At 48.5% G+C, this 25,038-nt stretch overlaps 2 protein-coding genes across 6 annotated transcripts; both read right to left on the reverse strand.

Moving 5' to 3' along the window:
* Positions 1 to 254: 254 nt before the first annotated feature.
* On the reverse strand, positions 255 to 5,870 carry ECM1 (extracellular matrix protein 1). The gene is given in 11 exon segments (XM_025858331.2): positions 255 to 550; positions 553 to 730; positions 1,145 to 1,232; positions 1,402 to 1,622; positions 2,136 to 2,510; positions 2,775 to 3,097; positions 3,781 to 3,861; positions 3,957 to 4,034; positions 4,185 to 4,286; positions 4,367 to 4,429; positions 5,650 to 5,870. Coding segments are annotated over 11 exon segments (1,629 nt in total). The 5' UTR covers positions 5,720 to 5,870; the 3' UTR covers positions 255 to 500.
* Positions 5,871 to 6,524: 654 nt separating this feature from the next.
* On the reverse strand, positions 6,525 to 21,345 carry TARS2 (threonyl-tRNA synthetase 2, mitochondrial). 5 transcript variants are annotated; one of them, XM_073888480.1, is made up of 18 exons: positions 21,220 to 21,345; positions 20,699 to 20,895; positions 20,254 to 20,377; positions 18,408 to 18,532; positions 17,336 to 17,579; positions 17,158 to 17,222; positions 16,816 to 16,894; positions 15,553 to 15,699; positions 15,295 to 15,393; positions 14,783 to 15,000; positions 14,176 to 14,338; positions 13,485 to 13,622; positions 13,235 to 13,312; positions 11,141 to 11,241; positions 10,830 to 10,931; positions 10,585 to 10,657; positions 9,863 to 9,977; positions 6,525 to 6,880 (listed from the first exon to the last, which is right to left on the reverse strand). In XM_073888480.1, the coding sequence occupies exons 1-18, from the start codon at positions 21,283 to 21,285 to the stop codon at positions 6,732 to 6,734; spliced, it is 2,283 nt and encodes a 760-aa protein (XP_073744581.1). In that variant the 5' UTR covers positions 21,286 to 21,345; the 3' UTR covers positions 6,525 to 6,731. The 5 variants fall into 5 exon arrangements, 4 of the variants coding, with proteins under 4 accessions (XP_073744581.1, XP_025714113.1, XP_073744583.1 ...); XM_025858328.2 differs by having other exon boundaries at positions 6,531 to 6,880; positions 17,336 to 17,453; XM_073888482.1 differs by lacking the exon at positions 17,158 to 17,222 and having other exon boundaries at positions 6,531 to 6,880; positions 17,376 to 17,453.
* Between the last annotated feature and the right edge of the window lie 3,693 nt (positions 21,346 to 25,038).

The raw sequence follows: 25,038 nt of genomic DNA on the forward strand, positions 1-25,038 counted from the left end.
TTGTGTTCCCTCTTTTCCTGTGTCTCTCTCTGTCAAATACATAAATAAAATCTTAAAAAAAAAAAGATTCTCTCTCTCCCTCTGCTCCCCCAATAGAATTAAATTAAACTAAATTAAAATATTAGGCTGGGCTGTGGTACTTTTGGGACTCACCAAAGACATTAAACCATATTTTTTTTTTTCCTTTAAATGATGATAGCTAACAAGGTGACACTCCTTTTCAAATACGTGAATAAATTCAAGATGACAAATAGTGAAGTTAAGCCATTTAGTTATGGTACCATCATAGCCTGTGGAATAGTTCTGTTCAGTCAGTAGGGGCAGGGCAGTGGGCCTCAGGGGCCAATCCCTCAAGAAAATCCAAGCAGGCTTAGGAGGGTGTGTTTGTATGTGAGACGTTAAAGACAATGAGGATGCCAAATCCAAGAGGTGTTTACTGTAATGAGTGTTCAAGCAGGGTGGGGTTCCCCCAATCTGATCCTCCAAGGCTCTGGGGTGACTCACTCTTCCTTGGGCTCAGGGGTGGGGCTGGTATTTCTTCCCCGAGTTGGCCCTTCTCTCCCTGGCCCTTGTCATCCCCATTGTCTCCAGCCACTAGAGCGACATTCTTCAGATAATAAGTGTTGAAGCAGTTGGTCTGCTCATCTCCAGGATTCAGGTTACAGCAGAGGGCAGAGTCTCGCCAGAAGTTATGTCGCGGACCACACAGGTCCTCAATGAAGGCCAATTTCTGAAGGAGAAAAGTAAAGCAGAGATGATGGGGAGGGGGGTGTCTGAGGTCAAGCATCAATACTTGGGTGTTCAAAGTCCCTCTTCCCTCAGCTTCCAGTACTGTCTCCCTGGGGCCCAGAGAGAGTTCCAGGCTGCCTTGCACAGCTAGATTCCTTGTGGCAGACATATGTGCACATCTGGAAATGCCTGAAGCTTGAGGCCCAGAAAAGGCAAAATAACTTAGAGGTAGGGGAGCAGATCAGGTAAGGAGTGAAGACTTCGGGAATCAAGAAAGATCTTCCCCACTAGTCCTCTTTATTTCTGTGGGCTGGTCTGAGGTACTAGAGAGAAGGGGTAGTCAGCAGTTCTAGCCCTCTCTCCCCCCTCCCCTGCCTTTTTTTGGAGACTACGACCTCCTGCTGCCCCCGCTCACCTTCTCCTCAGCACAGCAGGCCTGCTCTGGAAGTGGCAGGTCACAGCAGTGGGCAGTCATGTTCCGGATCAGCCCAGGAATCTGTTTACTATGTTGGGGGGAAAGGGGAAGGGGTCAGGGTCTTTAGGCATCCCTAGGCATCAAAATGGTGCTTGGAGACCATGGTTTTGCTCTTACCAAGAGTGCCCCAGAGGGTGCCCCAGAAGGGAGGTTCTGGGGAAGGGAAGAGAGTTGGGAAAGAACCGGGCAAGACTCACTGCTTGCTGAGAACTCTTCCATTTCCACAGAGATGGCCCATGAGGTTGGGGGTAACTCGGCTGAGGTCAAGGGTCAAGATGTCCCGGTCATAGTTAGGGTAGGGAGCCTGACGGGCAAAGCACTCATCGCGGGCAGGGCTAGGAGGGTAGTGGCAACACAAGTGGTGGTGGGTCTTGACAGACTGTTCCCGATCACAGTACCCATCAAGGGCATCCTCCCACTGTGGGCCAGAGAGAGGGAAGTCAGAAGCCTGGACACTTGGCCCCTTCTCTTCTGACCCTCTGCTTCCCTTACTGCCCTATGCTACGAAATGAGGGACCCGGCCACAGGTGCTGAAAGGGAAGGGCAAGGGACCAGAGGACAACGATGGGCAGCTGTGGATGTATGGTGCTGGGAGGTGGAAGGATGGAAGCACAAATGAGGCTTGGAGCCGGCCACAGGACAGGAGCGGCAATGGCAGACGAGGGGGTCAGACAAGGCCAGAGCTGCACGGATGGATGGCACATGGGTGCATGTGTGGGATCATGGGTAGACGAGGCCAGGAGTGCAGGATGGAGGCTCAAGATGAACAGACTCAAATGACGAATGCAGTGGATGGACGGACACTTGCCAGCAGATGAACGGGCAGACGTGCTCACACTGGGGAGGTGCATGGACGAATGGATGAGCAGGGTCAGAGGTCGGAGACGGGCGGGCAGGCAGACAGGCTCGTGGGACCGGGATGCCCACTTACGGCCTTCCGTGTACAGGTGTGGTTGTACCCCTGCCGGCAGCAGTGCTGGAACTCCCCCTCTAGCCGGGTCAACGTCTGCAGCTGTCTTTGGATGGGGTCAGTAGCTGGGAGGTTGCGCGGCACAGAACGGAAGCGTCTTAGGTGGCAGATGTTCTTGACATTGTCCGGTGTGGGTACCCCAGGGGGGAAAGGCAGCTCGGGGCCCGAGGATATACCAGCCTGGTGGCTGGGGCAGACCCGGAGCTGGTAGTGTGGCCGGGGAGCTTCCTCCTGGAAGCAGGAGAGTCGAGCCTCCCCCTGCTGTTTGCAGCACCGGTGGGGTCGGGTCTTGACCGAGAACTCGGCCTCACAGAATCGGGTCATTGCGTCCTCCCACTAGAGCAAGAGGGATGGATCAGCCCAGCAGCCCATTGTCCACATTCCTGTCTTCCTCCCAGGCTCCAGAAAAGGACCCTGGGCAGGTAGATAAGAAAGAAGTAGAGGCTGTCCTCTGCCCTCCCAGCATACTGGGGAGGCCCAAGGTAGGGCCAAGAAAAAGGTCCTGAGTTTCCTACATACTCAGGCCTAGAAGTCCTTCAAACACACACATACTGTCTGGAGGTTAAGGGACACCCCTGGCATCAAGAGCCCAACCCTTACCACGAGTTTTGCACAGTCCAAGCGGTTTATGTGGCTGTGACAGCGGCAGCAGCGGGAATATCCAGTCTCCAGCAAATTGAGGGTCTCACCCTGGCGAGTGAGGTGGGAGAAGCCAGACTGCGGCAGGTTCCAAGGACCATACACCACATGCTGACGATTAGGAAGGCAGATCTGGTCCAAATTGTCTGGAGAAGGCCGCCCAGGGGGGAAGCCATCAAGCCGATGGCCCCAGCCCCCTCGGGATCTGCCCTGTTGGCAGTGCAGGGCTGGATTCCAAGACTCAGGCTCAGAGGCGCTACGGTCCGTGAAAGGAGCTGGCTTTTCTAGAATGGAGAAAACAGATTGGGAAGGGGAATGAGTAGAGGGACAGAGAAAGTCTGGATGAGCTGGGAGGATTGAAAGAACTTGGGAGTGGAGGAGAAAGGGTTGGGACGATATGGGGGGAAAGAGATAGAAATGAACTTGTGGCTTTTACCTTCAGAATGACTGATGGAAAGGAAAAAGAACAGGGGCATGAAAGGTGTCCCCTTATAGCCCCCATAAATCAGGCCTGGTCCCTGTGCTGCTTCCCAAGGCTCAGGCTCCTTGCCTCCCTCCCCAGGGTCCTGAGCACTAAAGCAGAGGGATGGACAGACCAGAGCTGTCACTCACCCTCTCTCTGCTTAGATGGGAAGGTCATTTCCTCCCGATGTAGGAGAGGTGGGTCTGCTGGGATAGGAGATGTGTAAGCAGAAGCCATGTTGGGATGGGCTAGAAGAGGGGGGACCGGGCCAGCTGCCACTCATAAGGAGGAAGTCAGTATAGAAGCAAGTGAAAATAAATGCTACTTTTATGCCACTTAATCTCATAACTTTATAAAAATAGGTCTTATTTCCCCATTTTTATAGATGAGGAAACTAAGGCTCGGAGAGACAACTTACCCAATGTTACACAGCTAGCAAATGGCAGAGCCCCCAAAGCCCATGGGTAGGCAGGAGGAGGGTAACGAGGAGAGGGAGTCACTTACTTTCTTTCTGTTCAACAGGGACCTGGGGAGGGGGCAGCTCTTCTTGGAGGGGGATGGCTTCCTGAGGGAGAGGGGGATCCACTACAAGACAGGAGTGAGGGCACAAAGAAGCAAGGATCAGACTGATGGCAGCAAGACTGTAGTGGGCTGGGGGTGAAGAAATGGGCAACACTCACCTTTCTTTTTCACAGGGAGTTGGGGAGGGGGCAACTCCTCTTGGGCAGGGATGGCTTCCCGAGAAGGAGGGGGCTGCACTAGAGAAGGGGGAGTATGTGAGTAGACCACCCCTTCTCCCAGCCAGGGCAAGGAGTGGGCAGGACCTTCTCACCCCTCCCCATCTAAAGAACGGGAAGTAAGCCAGACTAGAAACCTGGAGGGCTGAGGAGGGTGCATGGTGGACTTACCTTCACTCTGTCCCTCAAAGTGAGAGCCATGCTGAAGGGCGTCAGGGTGATCCACAGGGAGGTCTCTGGTCCGGGGTGGGGAGGGGGGTGCTGCATAGCCAACTAGAGGTAAGAGGGGAGATGGTCAGAGCTGACAGTCTCTCCTAGCACCCCCATCCCATGCTGCTCCCCCACACTCTTACCTTCTTGAGTGTGGTAGGTGAGGGGCTCTGGCCCCAGCTCCGTCTGCCCTGGAGCCTTGAAGCCTGGAACATGAAAGGTGAGTCAGGGGTGGGTTGAGGAGCCCTTTCTTGGCCCTAAGCACAGGATGTGGGGGCAGTAGATATCAAGGGTATGGGCAACACAACCAACACACCAGAAGCCCTTCTGTATTGCTCCTGTCCCATGTTCCCTGATGAATCCACCCCCTCCCCCCCACACCTGGACGTGACCAGCTGGGTTCTGAGAAAGCTATGATATTCTGACAGCCTCTCTTCTACCAGGCTCAAAGCCTCGGGTCTCCTGAGTCCAGGCCTGAAGGGAATGTGACATATGGGGCTGAGGGTAGGAGGAGTGGGGTGGTGGAGGCCCTCATCTCCTGTCAGTGTCTCTCCCTTAGGGCTTTTGGTCTCTTCCTCTCGGCCTCTCAGCTGCTATGCGTCTCTAGTTTTCCAGAGGAGCAAGTCTGGACTTTGAACTGGTTGGGGTTTCATCTGCTCATCTCCTCCAGGCTGTTTAAACATCTGTGGGCCTTCTAATAAGAAGCCCACCTCGAACTTAAAGTGCCTCCCCTTCAGCTGGTCCCAGACCCTCCTTAGCTTAGGTCTCAATTTAGGACCTGGGGACTGGGATGTTTCAGGACTCCTGAGGCAAATCGCCCCACAGCCACAGGGAAAGGAATCGCCTATAGCTCATCTGCCTAGGAGGAGCAAGGAGACAGGCCTTACAGAGACCAGATCTCAACAGTATCCCTCGGTAGCATTTTGTCCAGCATCCAGCAGATGATGTGTGTGTGCTAGATAGAGTGACTGTGTCTGGTCCCCTGGGGATGGACACCCTCTCAACTCTTCTCCTAACCGGACAAGGAGTCAGTCAAGGCTCTCTGGGTCAACAAACCAGTTTTGAGCAGCCTGGGGGCCCCATTCTTTCTCCCTCCCCTGCTTGATAGGCCCCATATATACATCTTCCTGAGGCAGAACCCCTTCACTCTGGGAATCCACCCACCCACTGAAGAGTTGTCCATTTGACTCCCAATTTTATGTCTCTTGACAGCAATCTCCAGGAACCCCTCTCCTCCCGTCCACCTGCTCCCCTCCCTGTTTAAAGGCTCCAGTGCCCAGGCCCACCTTCAGTCTGCTCAGAAATGCAAGGCCAGGGATACAATCACCCTGCTGGTGATGAGCCATTTAGAGGATGGCTGGACCCCGGCCCCAGGCCCACACCGGTCAGGGCCTCTTCCCAAGCGCTGGCTCCAACCCCAACTCACCTCCCTCAGAAGCTACAGAAGTAACAGCCAGACAGGCCAAGACCAAGGCTGCTCTGGACATGGTCCCCATTCTGGGGCAAAGACTGGTCAGTGGCACCCAGAAGGTGGACTGTCTCAGGCAGATCTGGATTTGAAGGGCTGGGCTGCTGGGAGCCTGCTTCTCCAGTTGCTGTTACGGCTGTTGTGAACCTCAGGGCTGGTTCCTTCTCCTTTTATACAGCTATCTCGGGATAACTCCCTCCCTCCTATTTCCTGCCATGACTCAGTCCCAGCTGCTCCTCCTCTGGCAGCCACTCCTCCCAAATTCACCCTGAAGTCTCCTAAGAGGGCTGAAGAGAACAGGGCTGAGGGGAGGATAGCATTCTTATGATCCCCAGAGAAATGGATTCTGAGACTCATGCAGTAAGAGATGTTGAGACCTGGGGCGCCTGGGTGGCTCAGTCGGTTAAGCATCTGCCTTTGGCTCAGGTCATGACCTCAGGGTCCTGGGATTGAGCCCCGCGTTGGGTTCCCTGCTCAGCAGGGAGTCTGCTTCTCCCTCTGCCCCTCCACCCCGCTCGTGCTCTCTCTCAAGTAAATAGAATCTTAAAAAAAAAAAAAAAGACAGATGTTGAGACCTTATTTTATGCCTCGGTTCCTCTGTCTTCATGCTGCCTACCGTGGAGAGGTACAGCCTCCTGAATTGGGGTTGGGGAAACAGGGCACTAAAGAGTCCAGGATGGGGGACAGGACAGCTATCCCAGGAGCTCCCCTACCAGTGAGAGGCCAGGGCTGCCCCCTTTGTTTCCCCAGGGCCCCGGGACAAAAGAGACGGAGACAGAGTCAAACTCCCTTTTAGCCCCTGCTCAGGAGTCAGAGATGAAGATGAAGACACATACCCGAGAGCTTCAAGTTTATTCTTTATACTTTCACTCTCCACACATCCAAAGAGCTACAGCTTCCCCCGGATCAGATGTCTTTCCAGGAGAGCAAACTCATGCCTCCACATGAATTCTGAAGGGTCTGGGGGCCTCCAGACTCTGGCAGTCGGGTCAAGGTCTCCCACATGAAGGGAGGCTCCTGCCGCATCTGTACACAAAAGCTCAGAACACTTCCTCAGCATCTGGGACCCTGGTGTTCTGGAGCTCCAGCAGCCGCTGCACAGCCTCAGTCAAGTCCCGCTCCCCGAGTCGGCGGTTATCTCGAGTCCGAACGTTCACCTTTCTCTTACTCTGCTCTCTCTGGCCAACCACTGCAGGAAGAGGGGAGGTTTGGGGCTGTTAGGGCACATTTATCCACATGGGATATGCAAAAATTCAAGAGACCTAAGTCTTGGGAAGGGTGAGAGCACAGCCCAGATACAGTTCAGGAAAAGGGTATATTTAGCCACCTCTTGCTCTCCGGTCCCCATCATGCTGATGAGACAAGAGAATGTTCCAGACATGCTCTCCATGCCTTATCACTTCCAGTCAGGAGCCTAAGGGTCAGAGATGGTAGGGTCAGCCAGAGAGACAAACAGACCAAGAAGCAGACCCAGAGAGAAACTGTGTGTGTGTGTGGACATCAGAGGGAGGGGAGGGTGGCAAGAGTACAAGAGCCATGGGGCAACTTACTCTAAACGCCACTGGCGAGTGGGTGTATAAAACAAGAGAACTGAGTAATCTGATGAGGAGTTTCTGCTCCTTGTCTTCAAGACAAAGCTCTGGGTGGAGAAATGAAAAAAGGAACAAGGTGGCCTGACTCTTCTTAAGGTCTTTCTGGTCACCCCTTAGGGCTGACTCCATCTGGGTCCAGAATAAACAAAGCTAACTAATTAGGACCTTATTAATCCTTCCTGTCCCTTTCTCTCTAAGGCTTATTTGGTTAATTAACCTAATAGACACCAAGAGCTTGGATGAGGGTCAGAAGAAAACTGTTTTCCTGAAGCCATAAAACTCCTAAAAGAAAACATAGGTGCTATTATCTTGGACAGTGGCTTTAGCAACTTTATTCTGGATATGTCTTCTCAGGCAAGGGAAACAAAAGCAAAAATAAATGACTGGGACCACATCAAACTAAAAAGCTTTTGTATAGTGAAGGAAACTATCAACACAATGAAAAGGCAACCTACTGAATGGAAGAAGATATTCATAAATGATATATCTGGTAAGGTGTTAATATCCAAAACATATAAAGAACTCAAACAACTCAACACCAAAAAAAAAAAAAAAAAAAAAAAAAACCCCACCAAAAAAACAAATAGTCATATTTGAAACTAGGCAAAGGGCCTAAACAGACATTTTTCCAAAGATGACATACAGATAGCCACCAGGCACATAAAAGATGCTTAACAACACTGTCAGGGAAATGCAAATCAAAACCACAATGAGATTATCATCTCGCAACAGTCAGAATGGCTAGTATCAAGACAAGAAATAACAAGGATTGGCAAGGGGAGAAAAAGGAACCTTGTGCACTGTTGGTGGGAAGGCAAGCTGGCAGAGCCACTGTGGAAAACAGTATGGAGGTTCCTCAAAAAATTAAAAATAGAAATACCATATGATCTAGTAATTCCACTGCATGGTATTTACCCTCCACCCCCCACCCCCAGCCAAAAGAAAACACTAATTCAAAAAAAATATATGCACCCCTATGTTTACTGTAACATTATCAACAATAGCCAATATATGGAAGCAACACAAGTGTCCATCAACAGATACACAGATAAAGATGTGGGGGGTACAAACACACACACACACACAATGGAATATTACTCAGCCCAAAAAAGAGTTGAGATTTTGTTATGTGTAACAACATAGATGGACCCAGAGGATACTGTGCTAAGTGAAGTCAGTCAGAGAAAGACAAACACCATATGATTTCACTTTTTTTTTTTAAAGTAAGTTTTACACACAACATGGGGCTTGAACTCACAACCCTGAGATCAACGAGTCACATGTTCTACCAACTGAGCAAGCCAGGTGCCCCATATGATTTCCCTTATATGTGGAATCTAAAAAACAAATGAGGGTGCCCCGGTGGCTCAGTCCGTTAAGTGTCTGCCTTCAGCTCAGGTCATGATCCCAGGGTCCTGGGATTGAGTCCCACGTCGGGCTCCCTGCTCAGTGGGGAGGCTGCTTCGCCCTCTACCCTTCCCCCCTGCTTGTGCTCTCTCTCTCTCAAATAAATAAAATCTTAAAAACAACAACAACAAATGAACAGACAACACACACGTACACCAGAAACAAGCTCATAAACACAGAGAACAAAAAAAGTGGTGGTTGCCACAGGGGAGCAGGGTGGGGGCATGGGCAGAATAGGTGAAGAGGATTAGAGGTACAAACGTCCATTTATAAAATAAGTAAGTCCCAGGGATGAAAATTACAGCATAGAGAATATAGTCAATAATATTGTAATAACATTGTATGGTGACAGATGGTAGCTACATTTATTGTGATGAGCACCAAGTAATGTATAGAAGTATCAAGTCACTATGCTGTATACCTGAAATTAATGTAACATTGTGTGTCAACTATACATCAATTAAAAATGTTTTTAATTTAATTTAAAAAATAAAGAAATTAACGTTAAAGTTACTACGTATATAATTAGGAATGGCAAAACATATAAAAATTATAAGGATAAAATGTTGAGTCTAAAAAGAAATGCTATTTTTGCATCAAAATACTGTGAACCTTTGGCAATATCGCCAGAGCCAATGTGGTTCACACTCTCCCACCTCAGTCTCAAGGGGCACTTTAGTGGAGATGTCTGAAAATACAGGCTCAGCAGGTAAAATTCAAACACTGCCTGGCTACACACAAACCCCTAGTCTTGAAGGCGCTCACTTTCTACCCTATGTTTTAATAACCTAAATCTCATCAAATGTTTTCTCAAGTGTCTGTGATTTTGTGCTTTTTTTGTTCTGTTTAGAATATTATTTTGTACTAGGTGTTGGTAAAAAAAAAGTGCTTTTTGTGCCTGTGACGTAATTCTCTATGACTCAGCACAAATGCAAAGAATAAATTAGTAGTAGAAAAAAAGAAAAAAAAAGGAAACTCTTCTGAGGTTGAGAACTGCTTGTCAGGGGGTGAAAGAACCTAGGACCCAAATGGCTCAGGTGTCCTGAATCCAGATCAGGTAATGAACCCCAATTAACCCAAATACACAGATAAGCAAATTTAATAAGAAAGAACAGCACAGGAAGTCGGTGGAGAGTGCAGGACTCCGAGGGCCTGCCCTGCTGGTCACTTACCGAACTGAAAGTTGTAGTGGGAGAGCTGAGCCCGGCGGACCCTTCGGCTGAGGGTCAGGCCTGAGTCGGCATCCAGGTCACAGACCAGCCCTGCAGCCTGCAGCCTCTGCTGTACCTGGGGCAGAGGGGCAGAGGTCTGATGCCAGGAACTGAAGGTTAAGAAGCTAGAATAGTCTGATACCAATCTTCCCCATGCCCTGGATCTGTTCCTCCATCCTCTGCTTCAAGGCTCTCCGTTTCTCATTGACAACCCCTCCTTGTTCATCTTTGCACTGAGGCCCCTCCCCACCCCCCCCCCCCCCAGTTTCTGTCCGCTTCCTACTGGAGCCAAGCCAGCCACCAATTCCCCGACTCTGCCTGCTCTAGCCACAGTGCTACCCAACCAGCTACTTGACTCTGGTACCATCCATATCCTTACTTCTCTCTAGAAAGGAAACAGGAAACCAACATTTATCCAGGCCCCTTTTGTGCTCTGTTGTCAGCATTTAACATTTGTTAATTTGTTTAATTTTCACGCATCTCCACAGGCAAGGCATTCAGTCTCATTTCTCAGATGTGGAATTTCCAGCATAAAGGCCGGCATCCATTTGAGCCCAGTCTTGTGGCTCCAAGTGCTATTTCCCTTCCACTACGCTGTGTGACCCCTTCCTACCCACTGCTCAGCCCTGGACTCCAGGTAGTCCTGCTTCAACCCCTGTGCACACGGCCCAGCTTGTCCTCACCTCCCTGGCATATTCCTCTTGCTCAGTTTGCACAGGGATGACCACCACCTGGAACGGGGACAGCCACAATGGCCTGGTGGAGAGAGAAGAGGAAGGCAAACAAATACTTTGGCTCTGACCATAGTGTGGCTGCAGAGAGTTGATTTGAGAGGAAAACAGAAGAGGGAATCTGAGGAGACCAGGATCTGGAGCATGCACTATCTGGTCTGAGGACCAGAATAGAAATCTGGGGCCAGAGGTCTCACCATTTTCCTCCATAGCTTTCCGCCAGCACTCCCAACATCCTTTCCACAGAACCTAGCACTGCTCGGTGAATGAGGACTGGACGCTCCAGGACTCCCGCCTGCCTTGGAGAGGAAGAGGGGGATGGATGGAATAGAGAAGTGTCACAAAATGCACACCCAAGATCACCTTCTGGTTTTCCAGAAATATTTAGCTCCAGCAAAGGTGTAGAGGATTTGGGTTTCATTTTTAGGGACAAAGATAGAAGGGGAAGTTGCTCTCCACCTATTCTGCTGGCAGCCAAGGGAAAAGGGGATTGGGCAAGGTTCTGTACCCCTTGTACTGGAGGTCAAATCTCAGGGGCAGCTGGAAGTCAAGCTGGATTGTCCCACACTGATGGGGCCGACTCAGGGCATCATGGAGGTGCACATCAATCTAGAGGAGACAGATGGGAGGGCATAAGAGCAACCAGAAGCAGTAGCCTCTACTGAACGTACCACCCACCTTCTACCCACCCATATCCCAGGCTGTTTTGAGAGACGTGTCATAGCTGTAAAATACTCTACTTCACTCACTGGGCATTCCAGCAGTGGCTCTTTCTGCTCAGTAGTGGTGTAACTTTAAGAGACATCAACACTGACAATGAATGACCCACCCACACCGTGGCCTCTGAATCCCTTGAGCTCGTCATCTCAAGAGATCTTCACATGTATTCATGCATGGCTACAGCCTTCATCTTGTCATTGCCCAGAATGGCTGCACCTCTGGAACAGTGCATCACAACACCCTGCTCTGATTACGGTCTCTTGGTCTTCTGGCTCTGACAATTATTCCTACGAATGGCTTTTCAATTTCTAGCTTCTTTCCCATTCACTGCCCCTACCACCTTTCCGTCCTTCCCCATGCAGCTGGAACCCCTCTCCCTGGTTCCCTTCCACTGTTGTTCTCCTGTCACATGCCCATGGCAAAACCCCAACCTGGTGGCACTCTGGCTTCCCACCTCCTTGGCCCTGCAACAGAACCGCTCAGAGCTGCCCAACATGTCCCATACCACACAGATGCATAAATGTTGGGACTGATGTCACCATGCAGGTCCCTGTTTTGAACTTTAACTGCGCCCTTGCTGCTGTCAGCAATCCTTTGCTGCCCTAGTCAGTTCTGTGTCCTGTTCTCAAGGATTTTCAAGCTTTCTCCTCTTCCTATCTTCACTGTTTTCACTGACAACTCTCCTCTGCCCTACTCCCATCTCACGGGGAAATCAGATAATGATATCACAAGATGGAAAAATGTCTCAACTTCCTGTCACATATACAGACTTCCTTGCACGTACCCCCAATCTTTCTTCCTGCCTCCAGAACGATGGCAAAGGTAGTCTCTTGTGGGCTCTCAATCCTACCCCCTCAAAACTACCCAAGAAATTCCCTCCACTGAAACCCTTCTACAACTTCAGCTTTTCCCTGACCCAAACAGGCTCTTCTTCATCAGAGCATTTAAACATTCTCAAATTTCTCCCTTCATCAGAATCTCTCGACTACTCAGGCCCCTTACCCCAGCCTCCACTTTACCAAAAATGTTCCTTCAATATTTTTTTTTTTTAAGATTTTATTTATTTGACAGAGGGAGCGAGAGAGCACAAGCAGGGGGAGCAGCAGAGGGAGAAGCGGGCTCCCCACTGGGCAGGGAGCCCAATGTGGGGTTTGATCCCAGTAGCCTGGGATCATGACCTGAGCCAAAGGCAGACGCTTAACCGACTGAGCCAGCCAGGTGCCCTGGTCCTTCAATATCTAACAGCCTTAGGGCACCTGGCTGGCTCAGTCGTTAAGCGTCTGTCTTCGGCTCAGGTCATGATCCTGGGGTCCCAGGATCAAGCCCCGCATCGGGCTCCCTGCTCAGCGGGAAGCCTGCTTCTCCCTCTCCCACTCCCCCTGCTTGTGTTCCCTCTCTCGCTGTGTCTCTCTGTCAAATAAATAAATAAAACCTTTAAAAAAAAAAAAAATCTAACAGCCTTTTCATTGAACCCAGCAGACACTTTCCAGTCCTTTTTTCCCAACTTCTCCCATTTCTTCCAACTTGCCCTGCAAGTTTTTACCCTGCCCTCAGCCTCTGCCTGTACTGTTCCCACCTAGAACTCCTCTGTACTTGGCCAACAATGACCTTTCAGGTTAGAAAGAGAATCCTGCAAGAAGCCTTTCCTGACCTTCCTGAGTGATGTGCTCCCTTGGTACCTACACAGTGCGGATTCAGTGGCTCCAAAATGCCTATTTACCTCCCACACCCTTCACAAGACCACAAGCTTCATGGGGGCAGGAAATGTACTGCTCTTTATATCCTACATGAGTTTAAAAATATTCCTTTGTGTTTATTAAATATCTAATAAAACAAAACAAAAAATGAATAAATAAAACTCTTAGCAGGGTCCCCAACTTACCTTAGGCCCATAGAATGCACCATCTCCAGGGCTGAGGTCCCAGGGTTCTCCAAATTCTTCCAGGGCCCGCTGAAGGACCTTTAAGAGGGGATGAGACAAGACAGGAATGTGTCATCTTAGACTTTATGAGCAACAGATCCCTCCAGTCCCCAACAAATGACCTGCTTAGCATATGCCTCTAAGGAGGACCCCGATTCCCATCTCCCCTCCCCCATTAGAGAGTGGTTTATCTACCTCTTCACCTACTTACCTGTTCAGCTTGGTCCCAAAGGCAAGGCTCTCCCAGGAAGCCAGACGGTCGGGTGGATAGTGCCAGGCGGAACGAGAAGCCAAGGACGGCATAGACAGAACGGAGGAAATCAAGACAGCCTCGGATCTCTGCTTCAAGCTGGAGGCAGAAAACAGAGTGGGTGAAGCTGTATGGTACCTAGAGCTCTGGAGTGACAGGAGTTCGGGGGGGAAACACAAGGCAGAAACATAGAGGACAGTTAGGGCTATCATGTAACTGAGTTGTAGTATATGAAGAGGGAGACTGGAAATCGGGAACACTGGCAATTCATATGGAGAATGGAAAGTGGTTTAGAAATGCTTTCGCGGGGCAACCTGTTGGGACCCCCTCATTCTTGAGAGCTTTTTTTTTTTTTAAAAAAAGATTTTATTTATTTATTGGACAGAGAGACACAGCAAGAGAGGGAACACAAGCAGGGGGAGTGGGAGAGGAAGAAGCTGGCTTCCCACGGAGCAAGGAGCCCAATGCAGGGCTTGATCCCAGGACCCTGGGATCATGACCTGAGCCGAAGGCAGATGCTTAATGACTGAGCCACCCAGGCGCCCCCCAGAGCTTTTTCTGTATCTTCACTTAATAAACTTCTATCGCTTTACTCACACACCAAAAAAAAAAAAAAGAAAGAAATGCTTTGGCGGAGTTGGGGAAGAGCCACCTGGTCCGGTGCACAGAAGATGTGCGCGTCATCCTGCTGGAAACACCGCAGCCGGGTCAGTCCCCCCAGACTGCCAGAGGCCTCGGCCCGGTGCAGGGCCCCAAAGTCTGCCAGTCGCAGGGGCAGCTCTCGCCAGGATCTGGGCCGGTGAGCGAACATCAGGCTGAGGATGGGGTACGGAAAGGTCAGGGCCACAGGGAAAAGTAGCCCCTGCAGACTGCTCCTCTAGCCAATGTGCTTGCTTATTTTCTCTGTGCCATCAGCTAGCACCCTGTCCAGCCTTAGCCTGCCCTCCCACTGAGGCCCCACCTGACCGAAAGTACATTTCTTAGGAACAACAGCGCATGTACTGCGCCCCTATTCTGTGTTCTGAGGTGAAAGAGGAACCTTGGACAGCAACTCCAAACCCTTGATGCTACACAAGGAGACTAAGGCTTAGAGAGGTAGATGGTTTCGCCAAATTCACAGGTTAGCTGGAGGGCAGATTCAAGACTCAAATCAGGTGTCCCAGTGCTCTGCCAAGGTGCTTTCTATTACTTCATACTGGGCAACCTGGTTGCCCACCCCCAGCCCTGGGAGGACCCAGGACTCCGGGCTCCTAGCTCACCAGTGCGCAGGGCAGTTCATGGGCTTGAGGGCAAGTGTATCTGTGGGATGGCTGGTAGAGTGGTCACTCGGGGAGCTGGTGGGCCTGTCAGAGCCTGGGGGCTGTAGGGCAAACATGTCTTCCTGATAATGTTCCCAGTGTCCTGACAGCTCCCAGAGTTTCGTAGAAAACAGCGTGGGGCTCTTCACTTCTGAGAAACCACGGCGGGTGTACTCGGCCTGAAGAGGAGGGTACCGACACAGAATGTCAGAGGGACTGGGGGAGAGGTGGCAGGGTGGCAGGCGTGTGATTCTCCCGAGACCTCAGGTCATGCTGATGTCAGCCACAATCTGTTAAGTACCATGTTCTCTCTCTACACCCCGACCCTGTGAACCAGACATTCCTAGGACCTTGTTAAAGGTCACCAGCACTTCACAATGTTTATGTTTAATCCCCCTCTTTTAACACTTGGCATCTTCTGGGCCCTGATTTCCTCCCTGGTCTTCCTTCCTCTCGATTTGGGTCCCCCTTACCCTGATAAAAGCCACCAGTGCGTTATACACCCTTGTCCCTCGAGGCAGGAAGAAGCAGCTTCCAGGGCTCAGTTCATGGAAGAAGAAGAGCTCCTGTGCCTGTACAGGAATGGCAACATCACTCAAGGGACAAAGTGGGGACTTTGGGACCCAGAAGAAACAACTGATGGAGATGCTCAATCTCTTGGATTCATAATCTGCTCCCAACTTCACCATCAGGTTCCTTCACATCCATTCCCCTTCTCCCAATCTCTGTACCTTCCCAATGCGCCGGTGGTCCCGTAACTCCGCTTCCTCCTTCCATTCTTCCCAGGCCCTCAGCTCCTTTGCTGTGGGGAAGGAGATCCCTGATACTCGCTGCAGTGTCTCTGAGGCACCCGAGGACCTCCACAGGGATGAGGAGTTCTATGGGAGGACACAGGGAGCCAGAGAGAAGATGGGGGCACTGCAGGTACCTAAGCTATCCTTCAATGATGCTTATCTGATACTGAGCTTAAGCCCCACAGTGTCCCATCTCACGCTCATCCTGTCTCCCACTGCCTCCACCAGCGTGATTCCACTATCCCCCCAGACCCCCTGCCACATTTATAGACTCAAGAGACTCCCAGACTCCTAATCCCCACTTGTGTCCAGCCTAACTTTATCCTGCCACCTCTTTTTCTACCCATTCTCCCACAGGCACCCGTGCACTTAGGACCTCCCCACCCCCACTTCTAATCAATGATGGCTCACCGGAGTTAACCTTAGGCTCTGGTCAAATGTCAGTCTACCCATCCACTTATCAATCTCCCACTCCTGGCCACATGAAATTCAAATGCCTCTGCTTGCTCTTCTCTTTAACGATTTAACAAGAAATAGCCCATGTTTTATAGCACTTTTAGTTTTTCCTCACTTTCTCCTGTGTTAGCTGACTTTGTCTCTGTGATGGGGATTTACTGGCAGGACAGGAATTAACAACAACCTTCTTTTATAGATGGGGAAAGTGGGTAAAGAAGATTTACCCAAGGCCACATACTTCACTGATGGCAGAGCTAGGACTAAACACAAATGGCTGGGTTTTCAGTTCAGCGCTTTTGGCTGTGTATACCTGCCTCTCCCCCAGCTCCCTGCTCCCATTCCACCTAATAATAACTCACCTGGCCCAGGAACAGTATTTTCATAAAAGGCATGCCTTTGACTTATCGTATTCTTCCTGTACCTTCAAATGGTGTTCTATACACCCTCTCTCCACAGGAGCCTCCCCCCATGTGACCCTGTCCAACCTGTTCACACGCTCCCTCTCCATCTCCCTACCACTGAAGTTCAACTACAGAATGTGAATTGGCTTCTGGACCCTGGCAGGGTGCCCAGCATCTGCCATCAGACTGGGAGTTTGCAGAAGGGAGGAACTAAAAATCTTTCTCCTGGATTCCCCGCTCAGCTATCAGAGGAGAGAAAGGGCTGAGAGAGATCATCTTCCCATTCCCCCGCTCATCACAGTGAACACAGGAGTCTCAACCTAACTTTGCCCTTACAACTGACCGTTAGCAGCTTCAGTCCTCCAATCTGTCCAGTATGCCGAAGATGGGGGCCCCGGCAAAGATCAACCAGCATGCCACACCTGGGAGAAAGAAGAGGCCACTTAGTGGTTTCCAAATCCTTGAGCTTCTAGTGTTCTCCCGCTCATGGCCTTCAGCAGACAGAAAAACAATGAAGAACTGTTCTACAGAGAGAGCAAAAGCAATGGGAGATAAAACTATTTCCTGGTCCTATTCCTTTTCCGGAGCAACAGATTACCTTCTACCTTCTTTCCCTCATCCCATTTCTGGCCTTCTTTGGTGCATCCCACCTCTCCCTCTTTCCCTCCATTTTGACAGCTCTCACCCATATACTGTTGCTGTTGGACCTGTCACTTTCTCCTCAATCAGGCGAAGCTTAAAGGGGTTATCCTGAAAGGAGAGTGAGGATAAGTCTTTATTCCTATATAGATGTCCTGGGAGAGAGCTACCCCTTCCCTCATGCTTCTGGGTCTTCCTCCTAAATGTGTGCACCTCCACCCCACCTTGAATAGCTGGCGAAGCTGATCCTGAGACACCTCTAACCTCCGGAAGGGTTGAGCAGCAGCTGCAAGTTCCTGGCAAATCCGCTCCAAAGCAGGCAGCTCTGAGCCCCGGACTGTCCTGGAAAGATGAGAGTTGGCTGGCTTGCATCTGCTGAGAAGCATGACCTGGGTGCCAAACCTGTTGGCTAGGGGGTGAAATCCTGCTCTCCAGAGACATCTAGAATTACTGGCAAAGACAGACAAACTGAGAGAAAACATAATTAGGAAATCAGGTATAAATTTTCCAGCAGGAGCAAAAGCTCTATGTATGAAATTAAAAGTTGGATTCAGGCAACATGGATGGAAAAAATTAGAGCACTAGTAATGAAAGATGAAGTAAAAAGTTAATTCACAAAGACTAGAGAAGTTTCAAGCTGAATCAGAAAAGGAAAGACATGGACTAGTGGAGAAAATGGCACCGATATCACAATTGAGGCCTGGAGAGGCCCTTCCCCAAACTTTCTCCTCCAAATTGAACATGCCTGATGCCCCAGAAAAAGGGGGCAGAAACCACCCTAGTAAAAGGGTACACACTCAGTTATAAAATGAATTAGGTTTGACGAGCTAATGTATAGCATGGTGACTACAGTTGATAATTCCATATTGTATATATATTGAAATTTGTAAGAGCAAACCTTAAGTGTTCACATACACACAAAACGAGGAAGTGAGGTGATGAATGTGTTAATGAACACAATTGTGCGGATCCTTTCACAATGTATACAAACACCAAATTACCAAGTTGTACGCTTTTTTATTTTTTAAAAGTTTATTTATTCACGTCATTTCTACACCCAGCATGGGGCTTGAACTCACGACCCTAAGATGAAGAGTCGCATGCTCTTCTGACTGAGCCAGCCAGGGCCCCCTCACATTGTACACTTTAGTTTATGTGCTGCCGAAGCGAGCACTGTACACTTTAAATATGTTACTTTGTCAATTATACTCCAAAAAGTTGAAAAATGAAATAAAATATGGTGAAATATCTAAAAAGGAAAGCACCCCAGAATCATTCTTTCCTTGCACTACTCACCGCTCCTTTCCCAGGAAGAAATCATGGTAGAAGCCACATTCTGTACTTGGACCTCGGCAGAGGACGGCACCAAGGAGTTGTTCAGCTGCTGCCCCCAGGACATGGGTGCTGGAGTGCCAGAACACCTGGGTTCACAAGTAAGGACTTCATAACCTTCTCCTTTAACCCCTCACTCTCCAATCCTCTCCTCAGAGAAGCTGGTGTGAAACCAGTTTGGCTCTTCTACAAATAACTACCACAAAATGGGGAACCTGACCTTGGGGGTGAACATTAAATAGTAAAAGAAAAAAACAAAAACTGAATAGAAAAGAAAACAAAAGCTAGTACAAGCAACGCACGGATGAGAGTAGCCCCGAGCCCTACTCCTCGGTGCTTCCCAGTCCTAGAGCATAGAAGCAGGAGCCCAGTCTTCTTTTATTGCTCTTATAACATCCCCTTTTAGGGCTTCAGAGTAAACTACCTACTTAAGATGGTAGTTCCTAAGGGCTCTGTTTGGTCTTTTAGTTCTATTTTCTTCTATCCCAGGAATCTAATGTGCTGCAACCCCTCCTCTAGGATTTGGTCACCATTTATACAGAGGTGACAAAATTCCATTTTTCTGGCTCCTAATAGATGAGGTCCATATTACCTAAGCTGACATGAAGACGACAAAGCGGGAAGGAGGCCAGTTGTGTGCTCAGCTGTGTAAGTCAAGTTAGGATTAAAAAATATAGGGGCATCTGGGTGGCTCAGCTGGTTAAGCATCTACCTTTGGCTCCAGGTCATGATCCTGGGGTCCTAGGATCGAGCCCCATGTCTGGTTCCCAGCTCAGCGGGGAGCCTGCTTCTCTCTCTCCCCCTGCTCGTGCTCTCTCTCGCTATATCTCTCTCTCAAAAAAATAAATAATCTTTAACAAAAAGAATTAAAAAGTATATGCTACAGATGACTTATAATGTCTGCAGAGTTGAGGGACTGAACTGGCATATTATCTTGCTTTCATTTTTTTTTAAGATTTATTATTTATTTGTCAGAGAGCGAGAGAGAGAGTGAGCACAAGCAAGGGGAGCAGCAGAGGCAGAGGGAGAAGCAGGTTCCCCACAGAGCAAGGAGCCCGATGTGGGGCTCGATCCCAGGACCCTGGGATCATGACCTGAGCGGAAGGCAGACGCTTAACCAACTGAGCCACCCGGGCATCCCTGAACTGGCATATTATTTTTCTATTTTCAGCTTATGATCTCTTTTTACTAGGGCAAATGATGTCTACTTAATAGACCTAGGCTGAAAACTTTCATCATGAGTTTCTAGCTTAGCCAGGGCTGGTTAAGACAAGCAGTCTGTGGTATGTCTCTCTCTCAACTGCAAATGGAGAAACTGAGGCAAAAGAAATACTAGAAATATGCCCACTTAGTTTAGGAGCGCCTCGGTGGTGCAGTTGGTTAAGTGTCCGATTCTTGGTTTCGGCTCAGGTTGTAACCCAGGGTCCTGAGATGGAGGCCTGTGTTGCGCTCTGCACAGAGACTGCTGGGTTTCTCTCTCTCTCTCCCTCTGCCCCTCCACAGCCCCCCCCCCCCCTCTCTTAAAAAAATAAATCTTAAAAAAAAAAAATATATATATATATATATATATATCATATATATATATATAGGGGCGCCCGGGTGGATCAGTCAGTTGAGCGTCTTGCCTTTGGCTCAGATCATGATCCCAGGATCGAGCTCAGCAGGGAGGCTGCTTCTCCCTCTGCCCCTCCCACTCCTCTGTCTCGCTCACTCTCTTTCAAATAAATAAAAATCTTTTTAAATATTAAAAAAATATATACATATCCCTTAGTTTAGTTCCCACGGTATTCCTGAAAAGGAAGAAACTTACTGCTTTGCCCTCTGCAGAATTGAATGTCAGAAACCTGAGGTCAGAATCTGTCTCCAAGGGCCGCTCCAGATCATAAAGTTCTCCATTCACCTGAGCAGCCACTGCAGTATCTGCCAGTGTTGAACTGGGCGAGGGGAGGGGTGAGGATAAAGAAAAAGACATGGGTACAATCCACAGGGGAAGAGAGGGACTAATCTCTCAACACCTCCAAACTTGAAAATGGGGAAAGGTGTCACCAGAGCAATAAAACCTATCATTTCTTTTCCCGATGGATAATAAATGAAGGGTAGACACGGAAACTAATGCAGATAAAAATGAATCCTCAGGAAAAGGCAGTCTTGATAGGGATGGAATAGAAGCAAGCAGAATTTTCATCCCCTGTTCAAGTCCTGCGAAGTACAGAGGAAGAAGGATAATCCTGGCAGGTATAAAATGGGTCTGGTACCTGATCTGTTGGGCTAGTTGGTAAGGGGTTGTGTTCCATGCCACAGCCTCCACTTTCTGGCCTCCAGGGAGTGATATCTTAATAGTCCGGTGTTCCTTCTGTGCCATGCTTGCTAACCTCTTTGCTTGAGCAGTCCATAGCTCCTCAAAAAGGCCAAACCGCTCTGCCAACCAGTGTGGAGGGGTCGGCACAGCTGCCTGGAGGGAAAGAGGTTAGGAGGAAACACGGGTCCCATCATTCCTTTCTGAGATTGGGACTGGTGGGAGGTGAGAATATGGAAGGGATCTTGGTCCTAACCCTAGGTCTGTAAGAGGACTGGGTGATACTGGGCTGGGAGTCCTATACTGCCCAGTCTGTTGACCCTAGGAAAAAGATGGCTGCAACTAAGGGCTTAGGGTAGCCGGGTCCAGGGACTCACGGCAGCTATGGTTTGGGGTGTCAGGCTCGGTTGAGAGCCTACACCTTGGACCTCAGCTGGACTGGGTCCGAGGCGGTTCCTAACTTTTGGGTACCTCACGCACCGTGTGTAGCCCGCAGGTTTGCAAGCCTGGGAACCGCAGCTGCCGCCACCTCTGATAAAACCCCATGTTCCTTCAAACCCGTGCCTACATCCTTAAACAAATTACCGTCGCTTCTCCTTCACCGGATTCCTCATTGGCTTCCGGCCCAACAACTCCCATGCCTACTGGTTCCTGTAGCTGCCACTCTAGCCTGGGACCACCCCCAGGAACTCCGAAGAGGTACGCCCCACACAGCACGAGCAGCGGTGTGGGTGGTTCCGGGTGAGCGGAAGACCTAAACTGTTACACACACCCGCAATCCCGAAACCTGAAGTTTCAGCCCAAAGTAGCAATAACCTATCTTGTAGCTTTGAGGGCTGGGGCAGGAAAACTCTTGAGAAATGAGAGTGGGAGAAAAACGGACAGGAAATAGTCATTTCCTTTTAACCATAGGTTTTCTTTTACACAGTCTTTACCGGCAGGTAAGAGCATAGTCTTTGGAAACAGCGTAAATCCTGGATCTATCTCCTACTCACTGTGTAATTTTAGGTAAATTACTTAACTTCTTCTAAGCTTCAATTTCTTCATCCATAAAATGGGAATAATACTAGCAACACTCCCAGTTGTTGAAGTTAATTTCATGTAAATCGTGCGTGGTACACGGGTAATGCGCTACAATGGCGACAAGCTGTTGGAATAAATGAATTTAACAGCGTTGAGGCTGGAGCAAAGAATGTGCAGAGGGCACTTCATGGAATCTCTTCATAGTCTAGTGCTTAAGAGAGACCTTAGAGACCTCTTAATCTTACACATGGAAGAATTCAAGGTAGGATAATATAAGTGACTTAAGGTAAAACAGTAAGTGCTGATGCTAGATTTTGAATCCAAGTCTTACACTCTCCTATCACACCATGCTTTCTCTAGCAAGAGAGTTTATTTCCAATATACTCCCCCATCACTTCAGAAAGAGGTGCCTGACCCTAGAATCTTAGCCGTCTGCTTCCTACACAAGACCTTGCCTCTCTCATTCCCATCCCAGCTCTCCACTTCCTTCAGCTCTTCTCTTCCCACTCCCTGAATTATCTAGGACAGAGGACTAGGTATATTTGATTTATTTTTACATAGTAAAAATTGAAACACGGTCACATTTGTGGTAAAGTATGAGGAGAAATGGACTTGGCGGCAGCTGTAAGGTTCTCAGTAACTCCCCTTCGTCCCCTCACCTGGGGATGGGGATGGTAAGAGATGGTTCTCAAGTTTCCAATGGTAGTGGAATCAAGGATTGTGGAGGAAGCGCTGTCAGAGAAAGCTGTTTAATCTAGGCTTCCAGAGGCCAGAGGTTCTTTCTGGGGCAGGCAGCCGTTGACTTGAATCACAGGCACCACTCCGGATCTTGGTTCCATCTCCTGACACCCTGAAATACAAAAATAAATAGACAAGACTGTGGAAGAGGAAAATTACTTGTGTGTGGGAGGGGTGGTCTGGAGGGTTGGAAAAAGGCAGACAGGATTTAAAAATGATATTCAGAAAGTGTGACAACAGGCAGAACTTTTCCCATGGCTTTGCACCGAAAGGGATGGGAAGGTTATATTACAGGTAACAAAATGATAGGTTCTCAATAATTATTGAATTCAGAATGTATCAATCACTGTATTGACTTAAAACTCCAAAGGATACATTTACTGACACATACATTCTTTAATCATTCTACCTTGTCCTCTTTTAGGATAGTAGAGGGATTGTAGAATAAACAGGCTACACTGTTACGGCAGGTCCCTGCACTCATCCCTCAAACATGTACTGACTTACTTTGTGCAATGCATTGGACTGAGGGCTCATGGGATGCCCATCAATCAACGACTACATCATCACCTCTGTAACTTGTGTTGCAGTGGAGGAAGGAAAGAGTGTCAGGAGTTATTCTTCTTGTTGGAAACAAGCCAGCCAGCAAGCAAAGAAGAGCAAGCCAGTGAGGGCCGATACATTTATCACTGGTTCTACAATTTCTGATTTGTGACTACCATGTCTCAGCCTCAGGGAATTTTAACCCATTAGTCTGTCTGGGAATCATCAATCCCTAAAACTGCTTACCTTCCACCCAGAATATCACCAAACACCTGCTATGTGCCAAATGCTACGCCCTATCTTATTTAATTCCAAGAACAACCCTGACAAGTAATAGCTCTTCTTATGCTCCCTTTAAAACATGGAAAATGATCCTCAGAGAAGTCAAGCCCTAGCCCATCTGAATCCAAAGCCTGTTATGCCATGCTGCCTTTCAGCAACCAGAATAGTCCTAATGCATCATGTTTGGTAGCAGAGTTCCCGTTTTCTCTGCAGGGTACATCACTTGTAGGGCCAAAGAGGCCTTTAATATAGGGTGAAAGGAGGGGTCTCATAAAAAGCCAAGAAAAGATTTTCTCTAACCAAAGTTAAGGAAAATTAAGTGTTTAGGAAATCATGCCAGCAGATTTCAGAGAAGTCCAGAGAAAAGGCAATCCTCAGTTAAGGGTATGCTAGACCATTGGTCACACTTTGGGAAATCCTCAGCTTTACTCTACCTTTAGAATAAACATCACAAGTTAGCTAAAGCTTTGGTTGAACAGGTATTATTTTTATATTCCTAAACTGTATGTAAGAACGCTCTCCATTAAAGGTAAAGTACATTTCCACTTGTCATCAGGATCAACATATACCTCAAAATCTTAGCTCTTCACAAAATTTCCCTGCACCTAAGAAGTAAAGATGCCAGAGGTAAAAAAGAGAAATTTAAGAGGGTAAAATATATAAAGAAAGGTTTCTGTCACTGTCACCAAATGCTTTTGAAGCCCAGAGAACTGGACAAGTGGCTAAAAGTACAGTAGGTGTGGGGAGGTTAGATTTATTTAAAAACAAAATGAGACAAACAGAACCCCCCACAACTTAGTGATGAAGATGTAGGATGGGGCCAAGCTTTTAACTTTGCTTTAAGATGCCAAAAAACTTTGTCTAGCCACATTTGCTGATTAAAAAAAAAGGGGGGGGGGAAGCTTCCTACCAGGGCATGGGGATGAGTTGAACTCTGTTTTGAAAACAAAGCCTTCGGCTTACCTAGAATTTCTACTATGACTTCCTTTCTCCAAGACAACTCTTGAGCCTGTAGAAGAGAAACAAAGATAGCCATCTCCATCCTCTCCCCCCGACCCCCGCCCGCCACCTTTAAATAACCCTGATTTGTCAGGTGAGGCCAAACACAGGAGCCAGTGCTGGAATGTGTCAGCTTAGGTTGATGTTGAAATAAAAAACAAAGGCAAGAGCAAAGTACTGTGAAAGAAAGTCCTAGATACATCTCTAGAAGGCATTGTACAACTAAGGCCCACTACCAAACCAAGATTTCAAATTAATCCTTTACTAAGCTCTATTGCCCTTGGCAATGATTGGCTATCTTGAAGATACAGGATGTGAAGTGTTGTTTCACCTAAGTGTAAAGGATTCCTAGCCAAGGAACTGGACGCTGTGTATCTCCTTTCTACCCACTCCAACTGAAATATGGAAAGGAAAATGCAAAAAGTTTCAAGTTCTCTTAGCTCCTCTTTCCCACAAATTATGCAGCAAAGGATTTGAGTAATTTGCAAAAATAGAGGGGACAGAACAGGGATGAGGAAGGAAGTAAAGTTGCTGGAACATCTAATTTGCTATGAACCCAACAGACTCAGGGCAGACTGGTTTACCCAGCACCCTTTTGAATCAAACAAAACCCTGCAGCCCATACTTGTTATCTCTGTTGGATACTGGTCACTAGCCCCTCCACCCACATCCGTATTTTCAACTTTTGACTCTTGTGTAACAAAGGGAAAGAAA

This window comes from Callorhinus ursinus, unplaced genomic scaffold (assembly GCF_003265705.2).
Source record: "Callorhinus ursinus isolate GAN/ISIS: 27379988/994484 unplaced genomic scaffold, GSC_fseal_2.0 scaffold90, whole genome shotgun sequence".
Lineage (NCBI taxonomy): Eukaryota > Metazoa > Chordata > Mammalia > Carnivora > Otariidae > Callorhinus > Callorhinus ursinus.

Bases quoted from the DNA above. Each gene is read 5' to 3' on its own strand.
- TARS2 (XM_073888480.1), bottom strand. From the start codon at position 21,285: ATGGGGTTTTATCAGAGGTGGCGGCAGCTGCGGTTCCCAGGCTTGCAA. The intron at 13,623-14,175 runs GTGGCTCTTCCC...TTCTGCCTCCAG, and splicing joins TCTTCTGTGCACCGGACCAG to CTTGAAGCAGAGATCCGAGG. The intron at 11,242-13,234 runs GTAAGTTGGGGA...TGTCTCCTCTAG, and splicing joins GTGCATTCTATGGGCCTAAG to ATTGATGTGCACCTCCATGA.